Below are 20,009 nucleotides of genomic sequence, written 5' to 3'. Positions count from 1 at the left end.
CTGACATGTGTGGACTCACAGAAGGGTCCCCCCACAGCCTGTCCTGCCTGTCTCGCCACAAGGCTGCCAGGGCTGCCTTATCTCCTCCGTGGATGCAAACCCACACAGCCCACAGTCAACATGGGTGCAAGAATGACAGCGGGGACATGGGGGTCATAGTGGGGACATGGGAGAGCTGGCCCTGACCCAGGCGACAGATGAGAGCAAAGGAGTGACTCAAGAGCAGCAGAGTGAATGCAGAAAAGCGATGCAGAGTGAGACCGGGGGTGAGGGTGTGTGGGCAGGGGGCCGAGACGGCTCACTGAGAAGAGGAGGTATGAGCGGGGATGGCGTGGGTGAGGGGCCCTGCGGCCACCTGGAGGAAGAGGAGGACTGTAAGAGAGGAGCAGCACGTGCCAATGCCCTCAGGCGAGCTCACTGGCTGGACGGGAGATGCTGTGGGGGGCAGGGGTAGGGGTGGGGGCGGGAGACCAAGTCGGAGAGTGAACCGGACCTCCCAGGCCCCAGGGGTCTCAGGTTTTCACTGGGAGGGAGCTGAGGACCCGTGCAAGGTCCTGAGTAGACAAGAGCCACGAGGTGATTCTGGGTGAGAAGAGGCTGGGAGCTGGGGGGTCGGGTGGAGGGCAGGCAGGTGGAGGCCATGCAAGGTGGAGGGGATCCAAGTTGGGCGGGGCCCTAATGGTGGGGCTGAGGGGATGCATCAACAGGCTAGGGCAGGCAAGAGAACAGAGGAATCATGCCACTGGGAAACAGTGCTGCCCGTCCCCAGAGGAGCAGGACTGGGGCAGCACTGGGAGGTACTACGAAGGCGAGGGGCCCGTGGGATGTCCCCATGGCCATGGCCTGGGCTGGAGTGTCCCAAGCAGGTGGGACACCGTCAGCCACTGAGTGCAAGGGAGTGTGGAGGGAGCAGGTCAGGCCTGGTCCTGTCCCTCCGTGAAGAGCTGAGGACAAGGAGAGGCAGGGGCAATATCTGGTATACCCCAAGTCAAACCCTTGGGGGCTCCCCTCCTAGAATGTTCTGGACTCACTCAGACTCTCTGAAGCCCCCAGTCCACCCTCAGAACCACTGTCTGATCCCTGGGGACACTGGGAGTTTTCCCACCTCCAGGCCTCCGCCAAGGCTGTGTGCCCTCTGCCCAGGATGCCTTTCCTGGGCAACATTGGGAAATGCCAAGCCCCTGTGGTAGGTTCTGCCTCCCACTCCGTGCCCGGTATTTTGGATGTCATCCTGCTAAATCATCATTCAAACCCGTGTGGCATCTTCACTAGATGCTGAGCTCCGCCGGGGAAGGAAGTCCTGCCACCGCCTGGCCTGGCCTTACCCTGGCTGGTGCCGCCGATGCCCAGGTGAGTCAGGTTGGCTGCGAGGCTGCCGGTGCTGCTGGAGCTGCTGAGCACGGGGAAGGTGGGCTCCTCAGGGTCCAGTGGGGTCGGGAGGGGGGAGGGGAAGTGTATGTTGGTCAGGTCAGGCAGGGAGCCCCCTGTGTTGTGGGTGGCAGGGATCAGGGCTGTAGTGTTTTCCTGGTCAGCGGATGGAAAGATGCTGGGGGGAAGGCCAGACAGAGGGGGGAGGTGAGCTCTCGCCCCGGCCCATTCTCCCCCAGAAGCTGTAGTGGGGGGTGAGGGGGTGGGGGGGCTGGCGCAAGAACATTAGGGGGCACCAAACAGTACCCTGGGATTAGGTGCTGCCATGCTCAGAAACGACCGTCAGCCTGCACCTCCAACGGGACCTTAGGAAGCAGCCTGTCTACGCAGGACAGGGGGCTGGGGTGAGGGTCCTCCTGCTGCCCAGGGACAGGGTGTGTCTGATGAGCCCGTGAGCTGGGGCTGAGCTGGGGCTGAGTGGCGGGGAGAGGAGGCTCGGTCCCCGCAGGCAGGGAGGGGTAGGAGGGCCCCTTCTCCCCCCACCCCCACCCCGGTGAGGCTCGTTGGATAGCTGCCAGCGGCAGGGCAGCCCTCTTGTCAGGACTTGCAGCCTGCTGAGCGGCCGGGAAGCCCGGGGGTCATCTGAACGGCCCCAACAGCCCCGGGCATGCAGGGCGGGCCCTGCTGAGACTTACTTGATCCCAGGAACCTCGCAGGACTTGGGCCTGGACCCCGTCTGAAAGAGAAGACAGCAGAGGCTTAAGGGGCCTCCTCGCACACTGCAGCTCCTCGGGGCACGGCTGACCATGCCAACAAGAGGGGGAGTTCATCAGGCCCCAGGATGTCTCACAAACCAGAACCAGGCAGCCTCTAAGGCCAAGGGGCCTGTCCCAGACATGCCCAGGGGCAAAAGCAAGAGTGATAATGGAGAGGGGTCGCTACAGCTCCCACCTCCAGCTCCTGCCCTTGGTGGCAAGCAGGCACATCCCAGCCTAGCTCTGCCTGCCCGTAAGGTGGGCACAGCAGACAGGGGTGAAATGGTCCCTTGTCAGAGCAGGCATTTGAGGAAGAACGTGCCTTGTCCACTCTTTACACCTGGAAACCCCAGGGGCGTGCCACCGCGGTTAGACATGAGCTCAGCAACGGGCCCACTGGAAACCCCGGCACCCCGAGGCCAATCCCCCATTCCATTCCTGGATCAGAGCGGGTGGGGCTCCTGGGGAAGGAGCTGCCTCTGCTCAACACGCGTTTGTCTACGGCAGGCAAGTACCTCATGTGGGGCAGCACGAGGAAGCTTGGACTGGGCACCACGAACACACAGAGGGCGCTGCCCATGCCCCTAGCTGACCCACAGAGGTCCCTCAGCTACGGCTCCCACAGGGACCCACAGAGCCGTGGGTGCTCCCATGCCCCCACCACCTGAGGACGAAGACTCTGGCTGCCCTGTGGGCTGGGGAGGGGGTCCCAGGAAACCCCGCTGGCAGCAAGACCCTGGCTTCCTCCTCTCGAGCTAGGGCCACCAGGTCACCCGAGAACTGCAGGCTCTAGGCAGAGCCCCCTAGACTCTCATTCAAGGACAAAGGAGGGAACTCTTCAGATGGTGGCAGACATGATGGGACAGAGCCCGCGTGCTGATGGAGGGCTCCAGCTGTGTCACATTCCCTAATTCCCCAGTGGCCTCACAGGCCCTCAGGCTGATGTGTTCTTTAGGGATTATCAGATATAAGAAGGCGGATGCACTGGCGGAGGGCTGGGCTGGCGGCCTCCATGCGCATGCCCAGAGTGCATGCCGGTGCCGGCGGTGGGGGCTGGGGGGGTGCTGGCAGCGACTGGGGAGCCTGAGGGGTAGTGTGCGACCAGCAGCGTTAAGCCTCTGCAGAGAATGCCAGAGGAACGGGTTTCTACTTGGCCACGGGCTCCTTAATTCTGTGAGTAAACAGTCGCTTCATTACCGGATTTCTGCAAAGCATGAAGACAATGACTTTCTAAAGAATCCTTTCAAAAGCATTCCACGAACATTATGGGGATAACAGTGGATTTCTAAACAGTATTAAAAATTTACCCATCACTGCCTGCCTCCCCCAGTGCCACCCCACTCCCAACAAATCCAACGGAATTCCTTTACTGACATCCTTGCAAACACATCATTTCACATGGGCGGTAGTTAAAAGTTGGGCCACAATGCTGGGTCCCGCCAGCCTCTTCGCACTCCCAGGATGTCAAGTGTGTTTGCACCAACATTCACCATCACTTTAGGGCTCAGCAGCACATTCAGCTGCTCAGAAGGACCCTGCTGTCTGTCCTTACCCACCTCTCTGCAACCATACATTTCAGTTGCTCCCCAATTTTACTGGGGTTGTAAGAATTCTTTTTGAGTTATTTTCTTCCCTGAATATGAAAATCACATGCAAAATCATATGCCTGTGCAAAACTGAAACATGCAGACAGGGATAAGGGCTGACAGTGGCCATGCGAGAGGACACGCCCCCTCGCACATCTCCCCGGGCATCTGTGTGTAGACAGGCGTACCCTGGAGATACTGTGGGTTCAGTTCCAGACCACCGCAATAAGGCAAGTATCACAGTAAAGCAAGTCAAATGAATTTCTTGGTTTCCCGGTGCATATAAAAGTTAAGTTTACCCTATCATGCAGCACAAGTGTGCGAAAGCACTATGTCTAAAAAAACAACTTAGGTACCTTAATTAAATATGCTGATCATCATCTAAGCTTTCAGCGAGTTGTAATCACTGATCAAACATCACACGACAAATATAATAATAATGAACACAGGGGCACCTGGGTGGCTCAGTTGGTTAAACACCTGCCTTCAGCTCAGGTCAGGCTTCCTGCTCAGCAGGGAGTCTGCTTCTCTCTTTCTCCCTCTCCCTCTGCCCCTCCCCACCACTCGTTCTCTCTTTCAAATAAATAAAATCTTAAAAAATAATGAAAACATTTGAATTACTGCGAGAATTACCAGAATGTGACACAGAGACACAAAGTGAGAAAACTGCTGTTGGAAAAATGGAACTGATATTCTTGTTCAACACAGAGTTGCCACAAACCTTCGACTGGTAAAAAACACAGCACAATAAAGAAAAGTGCAATAAAATGAGGTGTGCCTGTCCGTTTCTAACTGTTGTATGCCTTTCTAAATAGCTTTATCCTGCTCTTTCCACACAACATGAGGAGTATCACTCATGTCTTTGAAATTCCTTCAAAAATCCTAACTCCAGGGGCACCTGGGTGGCTCAGTCAGTTTACGTCAGACTTTTTTTTAAGATTTTATTTATTTATTTGAAAGAGAGAGTGATTGAGAGAGAGAGCATAGCAGGGGGAGGGAGAAAAGGAGGCTCCCCTGCTAAGCAGGGAGCCCCAACACGGGGCTCGATCCCAGGACCCTGGGATCATGACCTGAGCCGAAGGCAGACACTTAACCGACTGAGCCACCCAGGCGCCCCTAAACGTCCAACTCTTGATCTCGGCTCAGGTCTTGATCTCAGGATCATGAGTTCAAGCCCTGCACTGGGCTCCATGCTGGGCATGGAACCTACTTAAAAAACAAAATCCCAACTCCACGCATATGGAACTTTCCGGGGACTGAGGATAATTTTCTTATAAATGCCCTACTGTCAAACATTCAGGTTGTTTCCAGTTGGTTTCAAAAGCTCTGAACACACACCTTTGAGGAACACATTAGTGTTTGCTCATTTGTCACCTCCCTACGATTTCCTGGAGGGGATGAGCAATTCATGTTGCTGCCCCTTTCACCACAACTTGACCAGTAATGGGTTTTAGTGTTTTTTTTTTAATATTCAAAATAGCTTTGGTGTTAAGTGCATTTTGTTCTATGCAAATTCTCTGAAATCTGTATTCATGGCTCAAATTCTATCTTACCACTAGACATTTTATAGATTGAACTTGAGAAATTTGTTTCTGGACCTGGAAATAATACAGAAATTCCAACTGAATTGGAAATTCCAAGTAAACTTTGTAGTCTAATAAACGTTGTAGTTATTTGTGCAGATGAATGAAAGTTTAAGGATGACTGTCAACATTCATAAACATTAACGACTACCCAAAACTATGGGTTAGTAGGAAGATCAGAGGCTAAGAAGTAGGAGGTATAGGTTCTAAACCCTGAGTATCTTCACAGCCTTGGACAAATCACTTAACCTCCATAGCTTCAACTTTTTTTTTTTTTTTTTTTGAGCTATAACGGACCTATAATATTGTATTAGTTTCGGGTTACATAATGATTCGATATCTGTATATACTATGAACTGATCACCACAGTAAATCTAGTTCCCAGCCAATACCATACATAAAAATCTGGAGCGCTTCATGGATTTGCGTGTCATTCTTGGGCAGTGGCCACGCTGAGCTCTGTACCATTGTACTTTTAGTACACGTGCTGCCACGGCAAACATGGATTTTCATTTCTCATGGCTTCTGCCAGCGTAACAGGCCTGCCGTTCATGTTAAAGAGGCCTATACGACTAATCAAATCTGAGTGAGGGTCACCCTTGAGGGAAGGCAAGACTCCCCCGATAGACTATTTCTCCATCTTGGACCAGGCTATGCTTGAAGAAAAGATCAAGAAGGAAAATTGTTTCTGAAAGCCCTTAAGACTCTCTTACCTTCTTGGTGTCCCATGCTTGCTTAGAAAGATTCTTATCTGTCTCCGATGTGGTTTCCTCCATTCCTGGAACTGTTAGTAGTAAGACTGGGGTGGGGTGGGGTGGGGTGGGGGAGAGAAGGATGAATCAGAACCTTTTCACTCTGAAGCTATGTGGCACCAAGGGGGGAGTTTCCCCAACATACACAGTCATGACCATGACACAGGTGTAACTGCCCCAACAGCAACTTCTGGGGGTTGCACTCAAGTACAACAAAGGGTTTCATTCAGAGCAAAACAAAATAAAACAAAAAACTTAAAAAAAAGTAAGGGGCGCCTGGGTGGCTCAGTCGTTAAGCGCCTGCCTTCGGCTCAGGTCATGATCCCAGGGTCCTGGGATCGAGCCCCGCATCGGGCTCCTTGCTCGGCGGGAAGCCTGCTTCTCCCTCTCCCATTCCCTCTGCTTGTGTTCCCTCTCTTGCTGTGTCTCTGTCAAATAAATAAATAAAATCTTTAAAAAAAAAAAAACCCAAAAAACAAACAAAAAAAAGTAAGTAAGTGGGGGCGCCTGGTTGGCTCAGTCGGTTGAGGGTCCAACTCTTAGTTTTGGCTCAGGTCAGGATCTCAGGGTCGTGGGCTCGAGCCCCACGTCGGGCTCCGTACTCAGTGGGGAGTCTGCTTGGGATTCTCTTTCTCCCTCTCCTTCTGCCCCTCCCCATGCTTAAGCATGAGCATGCTCTCTCTCTCAAATAAATAGGTAAATCTAAAAATAAATAAATAAATAAGCCAGAGACCCTGTGACTTAAAAAGAAATGAAAATGGGAGCTCTGGAGCTGAGGACATGTATTAATTCTGCCTCCCATGGGACCGACTCAGGCCTTGGAGGTCAGCAGAGAAATTCTCCTGGCCTCCTTGCCCCACCTGCCACCTTGTGGTCATCTGCCTCCTAGCCCATGATGCTCAATGTCAGCCAGGGGTTGGTTATCTACTCATTGTAGCTGTGGCATATGAATTAGTTGCAATGTCAGCCAGCCCCACAGGAGGAGAGGAGGGGAAGGAAGGTCTGAGGGACTGGACGAGCATCCTTTAAGGCCCTGGAACCAGCTGTGCCTGAAGGCCCCTTTCTTTGGACCTTTTGGTTAAGGTGAGATTAAACATTATCTTTATGAGACCCGGTTTCTTTATGCATCTTGAAGGTTCAGTCTTTCACTTGCAATAGAGCCATACTGAACACAGATGGGTCAACAACTCCTTCTTAAAACCCAGAGAGACCAGCTGTGGTGGGTGGGAGGGCAGCCAGGCTAACCCCCCACCCTGTCACTGCTTGGGTCCCTCCTAGAGAAACAGGGGCAGGTGACAGGTCTCCCCTCTCTCCACCCCGAGGACAACTGGACTCTGAGCTGCCAAGGGCCCCTGGGTTGCAGCTCCCTTTCATGGTCACAGAGTCCCGAGGGATAATGATGCTTGCCTTGGAAAGCCTACCTTGAAAGTCCCACTTTCCTGGGGAACCCACCAAGGAGACAGCCCCCTCAGAATGGTTCCCAATATTGGGAACAGGAGGGAAGCACCAGGTGCCCTGTGTCCTCTTCACCCCCGGAGCATTTGGAATCCTCACTTTTATTATGGAGACAGTTCCTTCTGCAATCTCACCTTCACTGTCTGATGAGCAGGGATCCCGGGAAGATGGCATGTGCACAGCCCCCACCCAAGGGGTGAAGTTCTGGTTGATAATCCTTATTCTACCAGCAGAATCTCCCTGGTATGTTTACATGTTCACACAGTGCAATGCTACCCAAAAAACTGTAAGTGTTCGGACCTTAACTGTATGTGATGAATTCTCTGGTTTCTGCGTCTCTGGGCAGATCAAGCCTGGGTGGGGTTTCCCACAGCCTCACAGCACTGTGCTCCCCTTTCTGGGTGATGCTGCCCCACTTTTTAAGATGGCATCTACCCTCCCACAAGGCCCAGGGATACTGCCCCTGTGCCCAGCTCTGGGGAGAGGCTGGGGGCCTGGGCACAGATCTGCCCTAGCTACTGCAGGGGTGCATGCAGAGCCCAGTCAGAGAGGAGATTAGGAAAGAGGTGGGAAAGAACTGGCCCCATTTCCACCCACAGTAGGCAGAATGGGTCCAGGGACTGTGAACCATGAGGGTTCTGAGCTGCAGAGCCAGGAAACGGTCCAGCATGAAGCCCTGAATTGAGCCACACCTAAAGCTGAACATCTAGCTCTAGACTGCTTGGTCATGAGCTGATAAATGCCTCCTTTTGCTTGGGCTGGCTGCCCCCTACAACTGTAAGAACTGGCAAGGCCCGCATACTGTGTGGCCATGCCCTGAATCCATGAATGGAAGCCAATGTGTCTTTGCAGGGGCGGTTTTCTCTGCCCAGAAAACTCCTATGCACTCTTCAAAACCCAACTCAAGGGACGCCTGGGTGGTTCAGTCAGTTAAGCGTCTGCCTTCGGCTCAGGTCATGATCCTGGGGTCCTGGGACTGAGTCCCACATCGGGCTCCTTGCTTGGTGGGGGAGTCTGCTTCTCCCTCTACCTGCTCTGCCTGCCACTCCCCCTACTTGTACTCTCTCTGACAAGAAAATGAATAAAATCTTTAAAAAGAAAAAAAAAAACTCAAGCAGCACCATTTCTGAACATGTTCAAGCCTCTCCCCTTGTCCCATAGCACCCACTGACTCTTCCTTTGCAGGTCTGTCCACCTATGAGTTTGTGACCTCTGGGAGCACAGGGGCCACCCACTGGACTCGTGTGACCTGAGGAAAGAAGCCCACGTGCCCTGCCAGTACCTCTTTTCTGGTGTGCATCCTGGGACCCGCCTGTGAAGGGCTCTGGTTGGGTGGGTGTCATTGTGCTCTGGTGCAGGGCAGAGTCAGAATTGGTCCTGAGGAGAGGAGAGAGACAGTGAACCTAGGCCCCAGCGGGGACAATGGGATAGTCCTGGCCCCACTCTATCCAGGAGATGCTCAATGGGACAGGGTGGGAATAGTGGGTCATACTTGCGAGCTGTTAGATCTGCATAAAACCCCAAGGACACTGTTCTCAAAAGAACCACCAGAGTGACCATGAGTTTCATCTGCAAAGCCCGCGGAAGACAAAAAGCTGCTGTAGCAGAGATGTCCCTCCACTCCTAGCCAGCCCCTCCCCACTCCCACCCTGTCTGTGGGCTTCTCAGCTTTGGGGGAAAGGATGGTGCCTTTCTGCGGAAACTCTCTGGAGAGATGGCCCCACGGTCCCACGGTGGCCCAGCCTTGGGAGTACAAGTCCCAGCCCATCGCTGGGTCCCCTTCTGGTGACAAACACCAATGGGCAACCATGCCACCCCAGGGTGCTCAGCTGCAAACCAGGTGTAATGAGCAAAAAGGAGAGGCAGTAATAGGAGGCTCGAAGAACAACCCAGAAAGAATGCAGCCCCTTGAAAGCTGCCAGGAGCTCTGCCTTCTGCACCAGGGATGGAGTAACTCAATGTACTCCCAGCTGCAGGTGCCTGGAGGGATGGTCCCCAGAAGAGCCCCTTGGGTACCCAGGAAACTGTGGGCACCCAGGGGAGCTGGGCAGGTCCAAGCCACATGGCTGGCAATCTGGGGATGAAAGCAAGAGCAGCATGAATCCAAAAGGGACATCCTAGCCACTGAGAGTGACAGGGAGGAAACTTAGTTGAAGGAGACGAGCAGGTTACAAGGGATTGGGTCAGCTGAGTCTCTGACCCTGGGGCCATAGGAGCAGTGAGAAGCTGGTCCGGATCCTGGCCCCCCCATCAGATGTGCGTCCCTGAGCAAGTCTTCTGACCTCTCTGTGCTCACTTTCCTTATATCTAAAATGTGGAGAATAAAAGCACCTACTCCACAACACTCTGTACATTTTATATCAGTTAATGAATATGATGGTTGAAATTGAGCCTGATATATAATACATGCTCAGTAGGAGCTTAATTACATTATTGAATGATACATTACATGACATATTATATTTCATACATATGGGGTTTTTTTTTACAACTTACTTTCGGTCTTTGGTGAAGTCACCTATATTTTTTTACGTATGGTAAAACAGATGTAACATAAAGTTTACCATTTTAACCATTTTTAAGTATACATTTCCATGGTATAAGTATATTCACACTGGTGCACAACCATCCTGTTATTTGCTGTAGGTATTAGTATCAACTACATTGTTATTCTAGACCTCTGTAGATGATGGCATTATTGATTTTTTTTTCATCTTCTAGGTACACTTGTGTATTCCTAATCTTCTGGTAATAAATGTATAATACTTTTATAACTACATCTTCTGTGACTGTTCAGCAATGTGAGAAACCATTCATAATATAGCATTAAATGAAAAAAGGCAAGGGGCGCCTGGGTGACTCAGCCGTGAAGCGTCTGCCTTTGGCTCAGGTCATGGTCCCAGGGTCCTGGGATCGAGCCCCGCATTGGGCTCCCTGCTCCGCGGGAGGCCTGCTTCTCCCTCTCCCACTCCCCCTGCTTGTGTTCCCTCTCTCGCTGTGTCTCTCTCTGTCAAATAAATAAATAAATAAAATCTTTAAAAAAAAAAAAAAAAGAAAAAAGGCAAGTTACAATACTGAATATCCAACCTAAACCCAACTCTGTCTATAAAAGAAGAAAAAAAAAAGTCATGGAAGGAGAAAAAAAAAATCCCTGGAAGACTCCAAAGCTATGACCTTGGCGTTACACGGCTAGAGATGATTTCTAGAAACTTCTGGATACTTCTTAGTTTTGTCATTTTAAAGTGACTGCATATTGGTTTTCCAAGCATAAGCATGATGTAAGTTTGTTTTTGTTTCCAACAAGAGGGCTGAGGGCCGGTTCTGGGTCACTGACCTTCTCCAGCTGGTGTCCGCGGGCGGCGAGAGGTACACGGTACCGTACGGGCAGCTGTCCGCTTGAGTGTGAGTTAAGGGGACAGCACTGTTGGCTCAGGCCCCACCCTGAGCCCCAGGAACCTTGTGGCCAGGCTGCTGGGAGCCTGCAAACAGCTGGGGCCGCAGGGCGGGGGCCTTTCCTGCCTGGCTGCAAGCAGCCCCCGGGGTTCGGCCTGTCCACCTAGCACTCAGCACTCACCCCCTGCAAGCACACGTGCGGGCTGCGCCCCTTCCAAGAGGGGCCTCGGCTGTGAAACTGGGGCCCATGGGGGGCAGTGGGGAGTCTCGTTCAGCTGACCTGGGTCTTGACTCTTAATTCTAGGCCGACAGGGCGGCTCCCGGGGCCCGAGGGCTCTATCCGGGGCCCAGCTGGTTGGGCTGCCCCAGCCATGGGAATGAGAAGTGGGAAATAACAGGCTTCTCTGTTCTCGAATGCTGGGGGGTCCCAAGAGCAGCCACTCAGAATCTGGTGATGGGGGGGGCTGGCTGGCCAAGCACCAAGAGGCGGCCAAGTGTTGGGGGCGGGGGAGAAACTCCCGACGATCTCTGCTTGGCCAAGGTGCAGAGGAGAATTCTGTGTCTTCAAATGGAGCCTCCCTTGGATCTGTCTGGGTCTGGCTCAGACCCCCCTCGGCCCGGCTGCCTGGGCTGGGCTGCCCTCTGCATGGCCCCAACACGTGGACACCGTGCTCACAAGCCTTTCTGGGTTCCACTGCCACCAGGCGTCCAACACAGTGTGGGTCCGACCTTACCTTCCCCAACCCTCCCCGCAGGCTGCATGCTCCAGCAGCCCGGGGCCTCTGTCCCCATGTGCCCCTGCCCTAGCATAAGGCTCTTCGGCTAGCCACATTGCCTCTGCCAGGGTTGCCCTGCAGCTGTGCCCTCCCTCAGTGCTGGCCCGGGAGCGCTGGAGGGCTGGGGCAACCCCTATTCCAGCTCCAGAGCTGGCAGCTCAGTCACCTAGACTCCGGGTCCTGCAGTCACCAACAGCCCCCCTCCGTCCTCCGGGTAAAAGATATCTGCCGTCCGTGTTTGTCCACTGACAAGGGCCGGCGATGTGGGGAGCCCAGCCGGCCACGCTCTCGGTATACTCTGTCCACCAGCCCGTGGTGCCGGGTGGTTCGGCTGGTGTCCAGGCCCGAGGACTGGAAGGGTGTCTGGGCGGGGGGGGGGGAATGGGGGGGGGAGAAGGAGACCAGAAAAGAGAGAGAAACCCAAACAGTTATCAGCCGTGGCCTGAGATCCAATGCAGCTCTGCCCCCAGGATCTGACCTCAGGGCCCACCCACCCACTCCTGAGACACCCTTTGTCCCCACTCTGCAGCCCAGACGGGCTTCCTCCTGCAGCCAGGGCCCCCCAGCCTCTGAGCACTGCCAGGGTAGGGGCGAGCTGGGGATCCTGGGTGCCGGGCGGCAGGCGTGCAGTGCGGCTGGCATGCACGGGCCAGGCAGCGCAGCACAAGCTCGGGGCCCGGTGCCGGCTGGGGTGCCAGGGGTGCAGACGGCCCAAGCGCCCCCCAGCCTCACCAGGTGCAAACAGGCCTCCGCCTTCTCTCCCTGGGCCTGGCTGGCCTCCTCTCCCCACCCACGTCATCCCTGGAGGGGCCTGCCAAAAGACAGCCCCCAGGGCTTCCAGCCGAGGACGTCAAGGGGCCCACCTGGCCAAGTGCTGGCTCCCCAGAGGCTCCTTATTGAGCCCTGGCCGGGCTTGATTGAGATGAGCCCCCCACGCCCTCCCCCACCACCTCATCCCTTCACCACTGGAGCCAAGTGCAAGCACTTTCCGGAGCCCTGGCCCACGGCTTGGCTGGAAGGGGCTTCCTTCCAGCACCTGGGGCTGGCACGAGGCCTCCAGCCAGACCTTGCTCCCTCTCCCAGCTCCATGCCCCTGGGGCCCCTGGGAGCCTGCTCCCTGCCTACCCTGGTGCCATGGGGCCCCTCGCCATCTGACTGGGGCGAGACTGGCAACCTTAGCCAGCTCTGGAGGCAGCCAGTCCCCCCGCCCCACCATCTGGCCCGTGGGCCCTTCTGTCTTCTCTGGGCAGCCAGGCAAAAGCAATTTCCTTCCGGAAGACTGCCACTGGCTGGAATCACTGCTCTTCCCTACCCGTCCGAACGCCTGGGCCAGTGTTCAGGGCTGACCGATCTCCCTGGAGTCTGGGGCCCCCTGTTTCTCTCTGGCCCAGACAGAATCCTGCCAGCTTGGGTCTTTCTGCACTTCTGCCCCCAAAAGGCCTTGGGCCTGGAGACTTCAGTGACTGAGGGAAGGTGGGAACCTTGCCATCCAGGCACAAACACCAGAGGGCAGGGGCTGTTCATCTCCCAGAGATGCTTAGAAGGCCGGGGGGTGGGGGTGGGGGGAACCAAGGCAGCTGAAGCGGAGCCAGAGGCAGAGAGAAGCTCGGGCCCGGCCACAGCCCGGTTCACCAGGCTGTACCTGGGATCCACACACACATACATGTGCATGTGTCACAGGAACGAACCATGCAGCATTGATGCCCATGCTCGGATCCCCCAGGTGGGGGCCTCTTGACGCAACTAGACGCACTTCCCCACACAGGGCAGGGGGAGGCGCAGAGTGGATCCACTTCCGTTTGGCAGACAGGACACTTCCCGCCAGGCCACTAGGGCGACCACGCAGGGATACCCAGCACCCGCGCACGTGCCAGGGACGCCGAGGCCTCAGCCCAGGGGCTCATTTACCAGAGAGACAGGAGCCGCTGCCAGGGCCTCCCCCAGATATCCGCTGGGCTGAAAATGCAAAGAACCGATACTTTGAGACACTCCTGCCTCATCCGGCCCCCCAGCGGGATGCCCAACAGGTCCCAGGATACCCTTGGCCCGAGGAGGCTCTACGCCAGCCCTAGCCAGGGCCATACCGGGGGGCTGCCCAGAGAGATGCTCCCTTTGAGGGAGAAGGGGATAGGGGAAACAGAGGAAGGGGAGAGGCAGGAGGAGGGGAGAAAACTCAAACTAGGATGGGCCTTGACAAAGAGGTCAGGGTCTTGGAGCACATTCAGGATCGGCGCAACAGCCCCATGTGTCTGCTCCAGCAAAGAGGCCATCTGAGGAGGGCCATGCTCCAAGGAGCCCAGGGGATGTGGAGCTGAGCCAGGTGGACCCTGAGCCAGCCTAGGGGACCCCAGGCCAGTGCCCTCCTGCATTCCAGCAGTAGTGTGGGAGGAGGAGGAGCTGAGGAGTGACTCGGGTTGGTGGGGGACTGAACTCCATGCAGGACGGGCCTGGCTCCACCTGGCCTGTCAACACATGGACAGACGTGGTTGTTTCTGAGGCCCTGTCCCAGAAAAGGGGCGGGTGTGTGGCCGTCTGGTGGACCTGTCCCTACAGAGGCCAGACAAGCTGGGGGTGGCCCCAGCGCCCGGTCCCACTCCCAGGCCCACCTCACCCCTGCTTCCACCTGCAGACCAGGGTCAGGGCACAGCCTGGGGTAAGAGGCCAGCCCGGCACCCAGGCGGTGGGCCTTATCTCTCATTATTTATGATAAGGACGTGCATGGCGGCCGTGTGGCCTGCGGGAGCCGCGCTGTGTGCGTCTCTGCCAAGAAACGTTTGCAGACAAGTGGGGTCAGGCCACAGGGCCTCCTTCTGAGAATTGCTGGGCTTGCGGATTAGTGAGGCAGGATGGAGCCAAGCCCCAGAGGCCCCGAGCGGTTCCCAATGCCGCACAGCCGGCCAACAGGTGTAGCGGCTGCCGAAATGCTCTTGGCCAGACCACAGCCTCACTGTGGGCTCTGCTGACAGGGGACAGGCAGGGGGATCCAGGCAAGGCCTGGCCAAGCCTTCCCAGGGACAGGAAAAGAGTAGGTGGGGGCGGGGGGAGGCGGGCTGCCGCAACTATCTGGTGACCCCAGCTATCCGCAGTGGCCAACACACACGCGTGCTCGCTCTGTGGCCAGGGTGGGGCCCGGATATGACGTGCACCAGGTGGGAGGCTGTTGGGGGGGGGCGGGGGCTCACCTGGAAGGGCAGATCCACGGTGCCACTCCCGATCTGGTTCACGTTGGGCAGGGACCCACCGTAGTACTGGCCACGGCTTGGGCCCAGCTGCAGGTACTGAGACTTCTGGAGCTGGAGCTGCAAGAGAAGCCAGCAGCTGCAGTGCAGGCCCGACAACTTCCCTAGCACATCATGAACAGTGCCACCCCGGGGGGCTCCCAGAAAGGAACCAAGCGATGGGGTCAAGGGCACCAGTTACGGAGAATATGGGACCCTGTGACTCAGATACTCAAAGGAGCCAGGTGTCTCTCCACCCAAAACAGCAGAATCAGAAAGCCAAGGTGCCCCAGGCAGCTCTCCCTAGGCAGGGCAGCGGGCCCTGTGGGGAACTGCCTCCGTGAACCTGGGGGAGCCTTGCTGCTTCACTTGCATGGTTTGTGAATGAGCAACAGAGCATCGGGCAGACGCGGAGCCTAGAGCCCGTGGAGGAGGCCCCTCACCCACCCAGGGGAGCCATTTCTTATCACAGCCAAAGACTGCGTTCCCGGGGCACAGGCCAGAGGCTGTGAATGGACGCCCGGACACAGGAGAAATTGTCTTTCCAATGGCCTGAAGCCGAGGGACCGTCTGAGAAGCACAGTGCTGACTTTCAAAGAGCGTGATGTGTGATCCCTCCGGCAGCACACACAGGGCAAGTGGGTTGGCCAGACCCTGTCTGAGTGCTAAGGGGGCCTGCCCAAGCCCCCAGCCTCCTTCTGCCTCTCTTGCTGGCCTCCCTGGAGCTGCGCCCAGTGGAGGGCCTTCATCTGGGATGGCCGAATGCCTGCACAGACCTCCACCCGTCACTCACATGGGGATTTGTCCCACTGGGCCACACCTCAGACCCAGGAGCCCAGCTCCCTGACTGGCCAAGGCTGCCTCGAGGTGAGGCTGGGACCTGGCCTCCTCTCCCTTGAATAACTGATTCCACTTTCCTGGGACCAACAGCAGATGTCCCTGGCATGGTCAGCGCCACTTGTAGCCCTCAGGGCTGAAGGTCCACGACGCCTGTCCCACTCCCCTTTGGAGGCAGGCGTCGTGTCCGAGGGGTGGTGGCCGGGCATTCAGGGAGGATGGGCGTCCGCTCTGGCCCGGGCTGGGGTGGTTGCTAGGGTCGACACTGTGTACACAACAAGGCCGGCTCACGTTCCCTCACAAACAGCTCCTGGCAGCGCTCCGTGAGCTGGCTGCCCGCGCCGCCCCGCTCTCCCACACCGGCCCCTGCTTCCTGGGGGGCCTTGGATCCTGGAGGGGGAAGTGAGGCTCAGGAACTGGCTGCCCGCCCAGCAGAGCACCTCACCCAGGTAAACAGCTGTTTCCTGCGAGCTGTGGTGGAGTCAGGAGGGAGACTGACCTTGTTCCATCCTTTCCGGGTGGTTCTTGGGGTCTGTGGGGCCCGCCCAGGATCTGTCTCCAATGGCTGGAGACCTCACTGGGAACACCCCACTGTGTCCCTCCCACGCTACAGTCATGCTAGATGAAACAGGTCAGCCTCCGGCCAGGGGAAGGGGGAGACCAAGCAGGGTGGGGCCCCCACCCCTGCCTGGGCACAAGTCACCTCAGACCCAAGACACCCACAGGCTTCCTTGTGGCAGAAGCCTACATTGCATCCAACTCTCAAGAACCATGTGGCCCCCCACTTCGTGGCCTCGGTTTCCCCCTCCCATTTGTCCAGGAGTAGGTGGGAATGCCTGCCATGTGACACAGAAAGTGCTTACACCACAGGCTGAACTGTCAGCTCAGGGAGCCCGAGCATCCTGTCCAAGCACTCCACAAAGCCTCCATGTTCCAGGCCAGAAAGAGCCTGGTGTTGGGGACGATCTACAGCACCGGGGACTGAGAAGATGCTCATGCTCGCACACTGCCATGACACCAACCCTCCCAGGCCCCACCTCTGTCTGAGCATTTCTTTCTAGCAACGGCCTCCCGCCCACCTCCCCACTCTGCTACAGGACTGTCAGGCTTCGGAGGACAGCCTCTAGGTTTGCAGTGGAAGGTGTGTGGGGCCCTGCACTTCTTTTGGGGGACCCTGTGCCTGTCCCTGGTTGCATACTGGCAGCACAGGAAAGTGTCCACCTGGCCTAGAGAAGTCTGGCCTCTGTCCCCAGCTCCTGAGAGGTGGAAGCCCTCTGAATATTCTGCCTGACAAGACTATCTTTGTTTGCCTGGGATCTTGGGCCACACTGGGTGGTCTATGCCAAGGGTGTGATTTAGGGTAGGGAGTCTTAGGCCACGTGGAATCAGCTCGCCCCCTGCAGGGGCTAGAGACGGAGATCACCCGTGTGGCAGTCCGCCGGGTCCGTGTGAGTGAGCCCCAGTAAAAACCCTGGACACCGAGGCTCAGGGAGCATCCCTGGACGGTAGTACACCATGCGTGTTGTCACACACTGCTGCCAGGAGAAGTGAAAGCTGTCCACAAGACTCCACAGACAGGGGACACCCAGAAGTTCCATGCACAGAACGCCCTGGGTGTCTCCACCCCAGACACCCCTTCCCTTTGCCGACCGTAACCTGTGTCCTTTCGCTTGTCATAAACCCTAACTGTGAGTGTAACAGCTTCCAGTGAGTCCTGTGTCTCTCAAGTGACCTGCTGATCTGAGTATGGTGTTGGGGACCCCCTAACTTTGCAGGAGCTGACTGCCATCCAAGGTCTTGTCAGGAATCCCCAGGAGCAGGGTACCGAGGTGAGAAGTGGGGCCCTGCCCAAGAACCTGCTGCTCAGAGGGCCCACGGGAAGAAAGGACAGCAGAGTGACACCACCAGGCAGAACCTGATAAGCTGCTGAATGTTGAAACTCAAGCCTCTTCCTATTGCCAAGTCACAGCCCCTCGTGCATCCTTCCACCCGGCAGTCCTCACTCTGTGCCCCCCATGACGGCACTTGTCCCTAACCTCACCAATAGAGCTCCGCAAACCCAGCATCCAAGCCAGGGCTGTCACTCAGCAGCATCTGCTCATGGAACAAATACATGTATGAACACATGAGTGAGTTAATGAATGAACACCGCTATTCCTGCTCTCAAGGGCCGACTTTCACAAGCCAGGTGACAGGCCCATCTGGAGGCCACACAAGTGCCTTTCTGAAGGCCAACATAGCTTCCAACACAATTAGAGGCTCAAAGTCAAAACAGGGCTTGGATGCTTCCCCCCACCCCCATCCCATCCTCATGGCTGTTGGAAAGGGCAGTGCAAAGAGGCCCAGACAAGGCCATCAGGTGCTGGAGGCCACATGCTCTAATAGGAGACCTGCATCTCTCAGGGCGCCCCCTTGCTTGTGGCCTGTGGTTGGATATCCCGGAGTAGGAGTCCCGGCCTCCCAACTGTGAGAGTGGACCCCACGCCAGATTCAGAGGGCCTGGGCTGAGGGTGGGTGGGTGCCCCATTACCCATGCTTTTGCCATAACCTCCCTATCTTCCGCTCTCCCCACTCCTTGGCCCCAAAGCACCCTAACTTTATGCACCTCCAGGGCCTTGGCCTGTGACAGCCCCCCTTCCACGCCCATCCCACAGGGGCCTCCTTGACACCCCACCCAAGGAGTAGCCCCTCCAAGTCACTATCACATCAGCTTCTAGCTTGGTTTGTATTGTTTTTAATAAAGTTTTCATCACAGAAGTTTCAGATTTACAGAAAAACTGCAAAGATGGTACACTGTTCCCCAACACCCCTCAGCCAGCTTCCCCTAAAGCCACCCTCCTGCCTTACTGGGGCAAAATTAGGAAAGTGGCGGTGGTGCGGCACACCTGGCCGATCCAGACCCACTTGTGTGAAGCCTCCAGTGTGCCTCATCAGGTTTGCTGCACTGGAAATACCCTTGCTCCAGGACCCTGTCCACCATTCCTATCTGGTCCCCACCAGATGGCTAGGACCCAAGACTCACGGTCTGCTGGTCACACTGTGTCTGGTGCCAGGACCATGCGTGGTCATGCTGGACCCCCAGTAAGTACTATCACGTGTCTGCCTTACCTCCCACCAGCCTGCTGCAGCCTCGGATCTTTCCAGAACAATATTCCCAGTCCATGCCTCTCAAACCCTCTTGCTCTCAGATTTGAACCGACTAAGCAAGCAGCATCAGGCCCTAGGGGACAGAGTTATCTCAGGGTTGACGCCGTCCACGATCGATGGCCACGAAGCTCAGCGCAGACCTTGGCCACCCTGCGCTCAACGTTTCCCCATGCCAAGCATTACAGATGGCACTCCAGGTGTCCCTGAGCCCCCGCCATGGGCACAGAGCCCTTCCCAGCACATTTACGCTACCACAATAGTCCTACCTTCAGTGTCCCAGGGCTACCGTAACAAAAGACCACAAACAGGGTGGCTTAAAACAGTAAGAATTTACTCTCTCATGGTTCAGGAGACAGAAGTTCAAAATGAAGGTGTGGGCTGGGTTGGTTCCTTCTTGACGGTCTGAGGGAGAGTCTGTCCCAGCTCCTGGCAGCTCCAGGGCTCCTGGGCTTGTGGCCACATCCCTTCAGCCTCCGCCTCCATCCCCTCATGGCCTTTCCCTGCATGTGCCTCAATTCTCCCTCTCCTTTCTCTTATAATACCTGTCACTGGATTCAGGGCCCACCCTAATCAAGAATGATCTCATCTTGAGCCCCTTAATTACATTTGCAAAGACCCTCCTGCCAATAAAGTCACATTCCCAGATTCTGGGGTAAACACATGGACACAGGTTTTGGGGGGATACAAGTCAACCCAAGAGAGGCCCTCTGAGGGGAGCACCAGCACACACCACTTTCCAGATGGGAAAAGCAAGACTGGCCAGGTAAGGGAACTGCCCAAGGTCACCCAGCTTAGAAGTGGCCGAGCAGGGCACGGACTCCACTTCTGGAACTTGACCCCTGCATGACCCTGCAGACCAGCAGGCAGCTGGTGCCACAGTGTCAGAGACCACGTGGCATCGTGGATGAGAGCACACCAGTTCCTCTGGGAGCCTCCAGTCAGAGCACCGATCCGATGACAAGTCTACCACACTGACTCCGTCAAGGTGGGACCCAACACAGTCTCTCTGTAAAAAGCCACTTGGGGTCCTGCCTCAGCCCAAGGACCCTTGTTTCCAGGGAGGCCACCCCCACTTCTTGACACAGCCCATGCCTGGACTGCCTCCCTTCCCCCAGAACAGTGCACATCCCCCACCTTTG

The 20,009-nt window shown here is 56.2% G+C and overlaps 1 protein-coding gene and 1 non-coding gene across 6 annotated transcripts in view; both read right to left on the bottom strand.

Moving 5' to 3' along the window:
- CRTC1 (CREB regulated transcription coactivator 1) overlaps positions 1-20,009 on the bottom strand; it is a 72,736-nt gene that overhangs the window by 14,861 nt on the left and 37,866 nt on the right. For 3 of the 5 annotated variants that reach the window (XM_032412448.1, XM_032412445.1, XM_032412447.1), the window contains exons 2-9: positions 14,851-14,967; positions 13,577-13,624; positions 11,894-12,031; positions 10,834-10,895; positions 8,782-8,876; positions 6,006-6,091; positions 2,064-2,104; positions 1,326-1,546 (exon numbers count right to left, since the gene is read on the bottom strand). In XM_032412448.1, coding sequence (XP_032268339.1) covers positions 1,326-1,546; positions 2,064-2,104; positions 6,006-6,091; positions 8,782-8,876; positions 10,834-10,895; positions 11,894-12,031; positions 13,577-13,624; positions 14,851-14,967 — 808 coding nt within the window. The remainder of the gene's footprint in view (positions 1-1,325; positions 1,547-2,063; positions 2,105-6,005; positions 6,092-8,781; positions 8,877-10,833; positions 10,896-11,893; positions 12,032-13,576; positions 13,625-14,850; positions 14,968-20,009) is intronic. The other 2 variants (XM_032412449.1, XM_032412446.1) reach the window with 1 other exon arrangement.
- On the bottom strand, positions 5,692-5,795 carry LOC116637274. Its single transcript, XR_004300456.1, has one exon. It is a non-coding gene; the product is annotated as a U6 spliceosomal RNA (small nuclear RNA).

This window comes from Phoca vitulina, unplaced genomic scaffold (genome assembly GCF_004348235.1).
Source record: "Phoca vitulina isolate PV1807 unplaced genomic scaffold, GSC_HSeal_1.0 scaffold13, whole genome shotgun sequence".
Classification (NCBI taxonomy): Eukaryota; Metazoa; Chordata; class Mammalia; order Carnivora; family Phocidae; genus Phoca; species Phoca vitulina.
The sequence above is the reverse complement of the archived record's forward strand: the minus strand, read 5'-3'. Positions and strand labels throughout refer to the sequence as shown.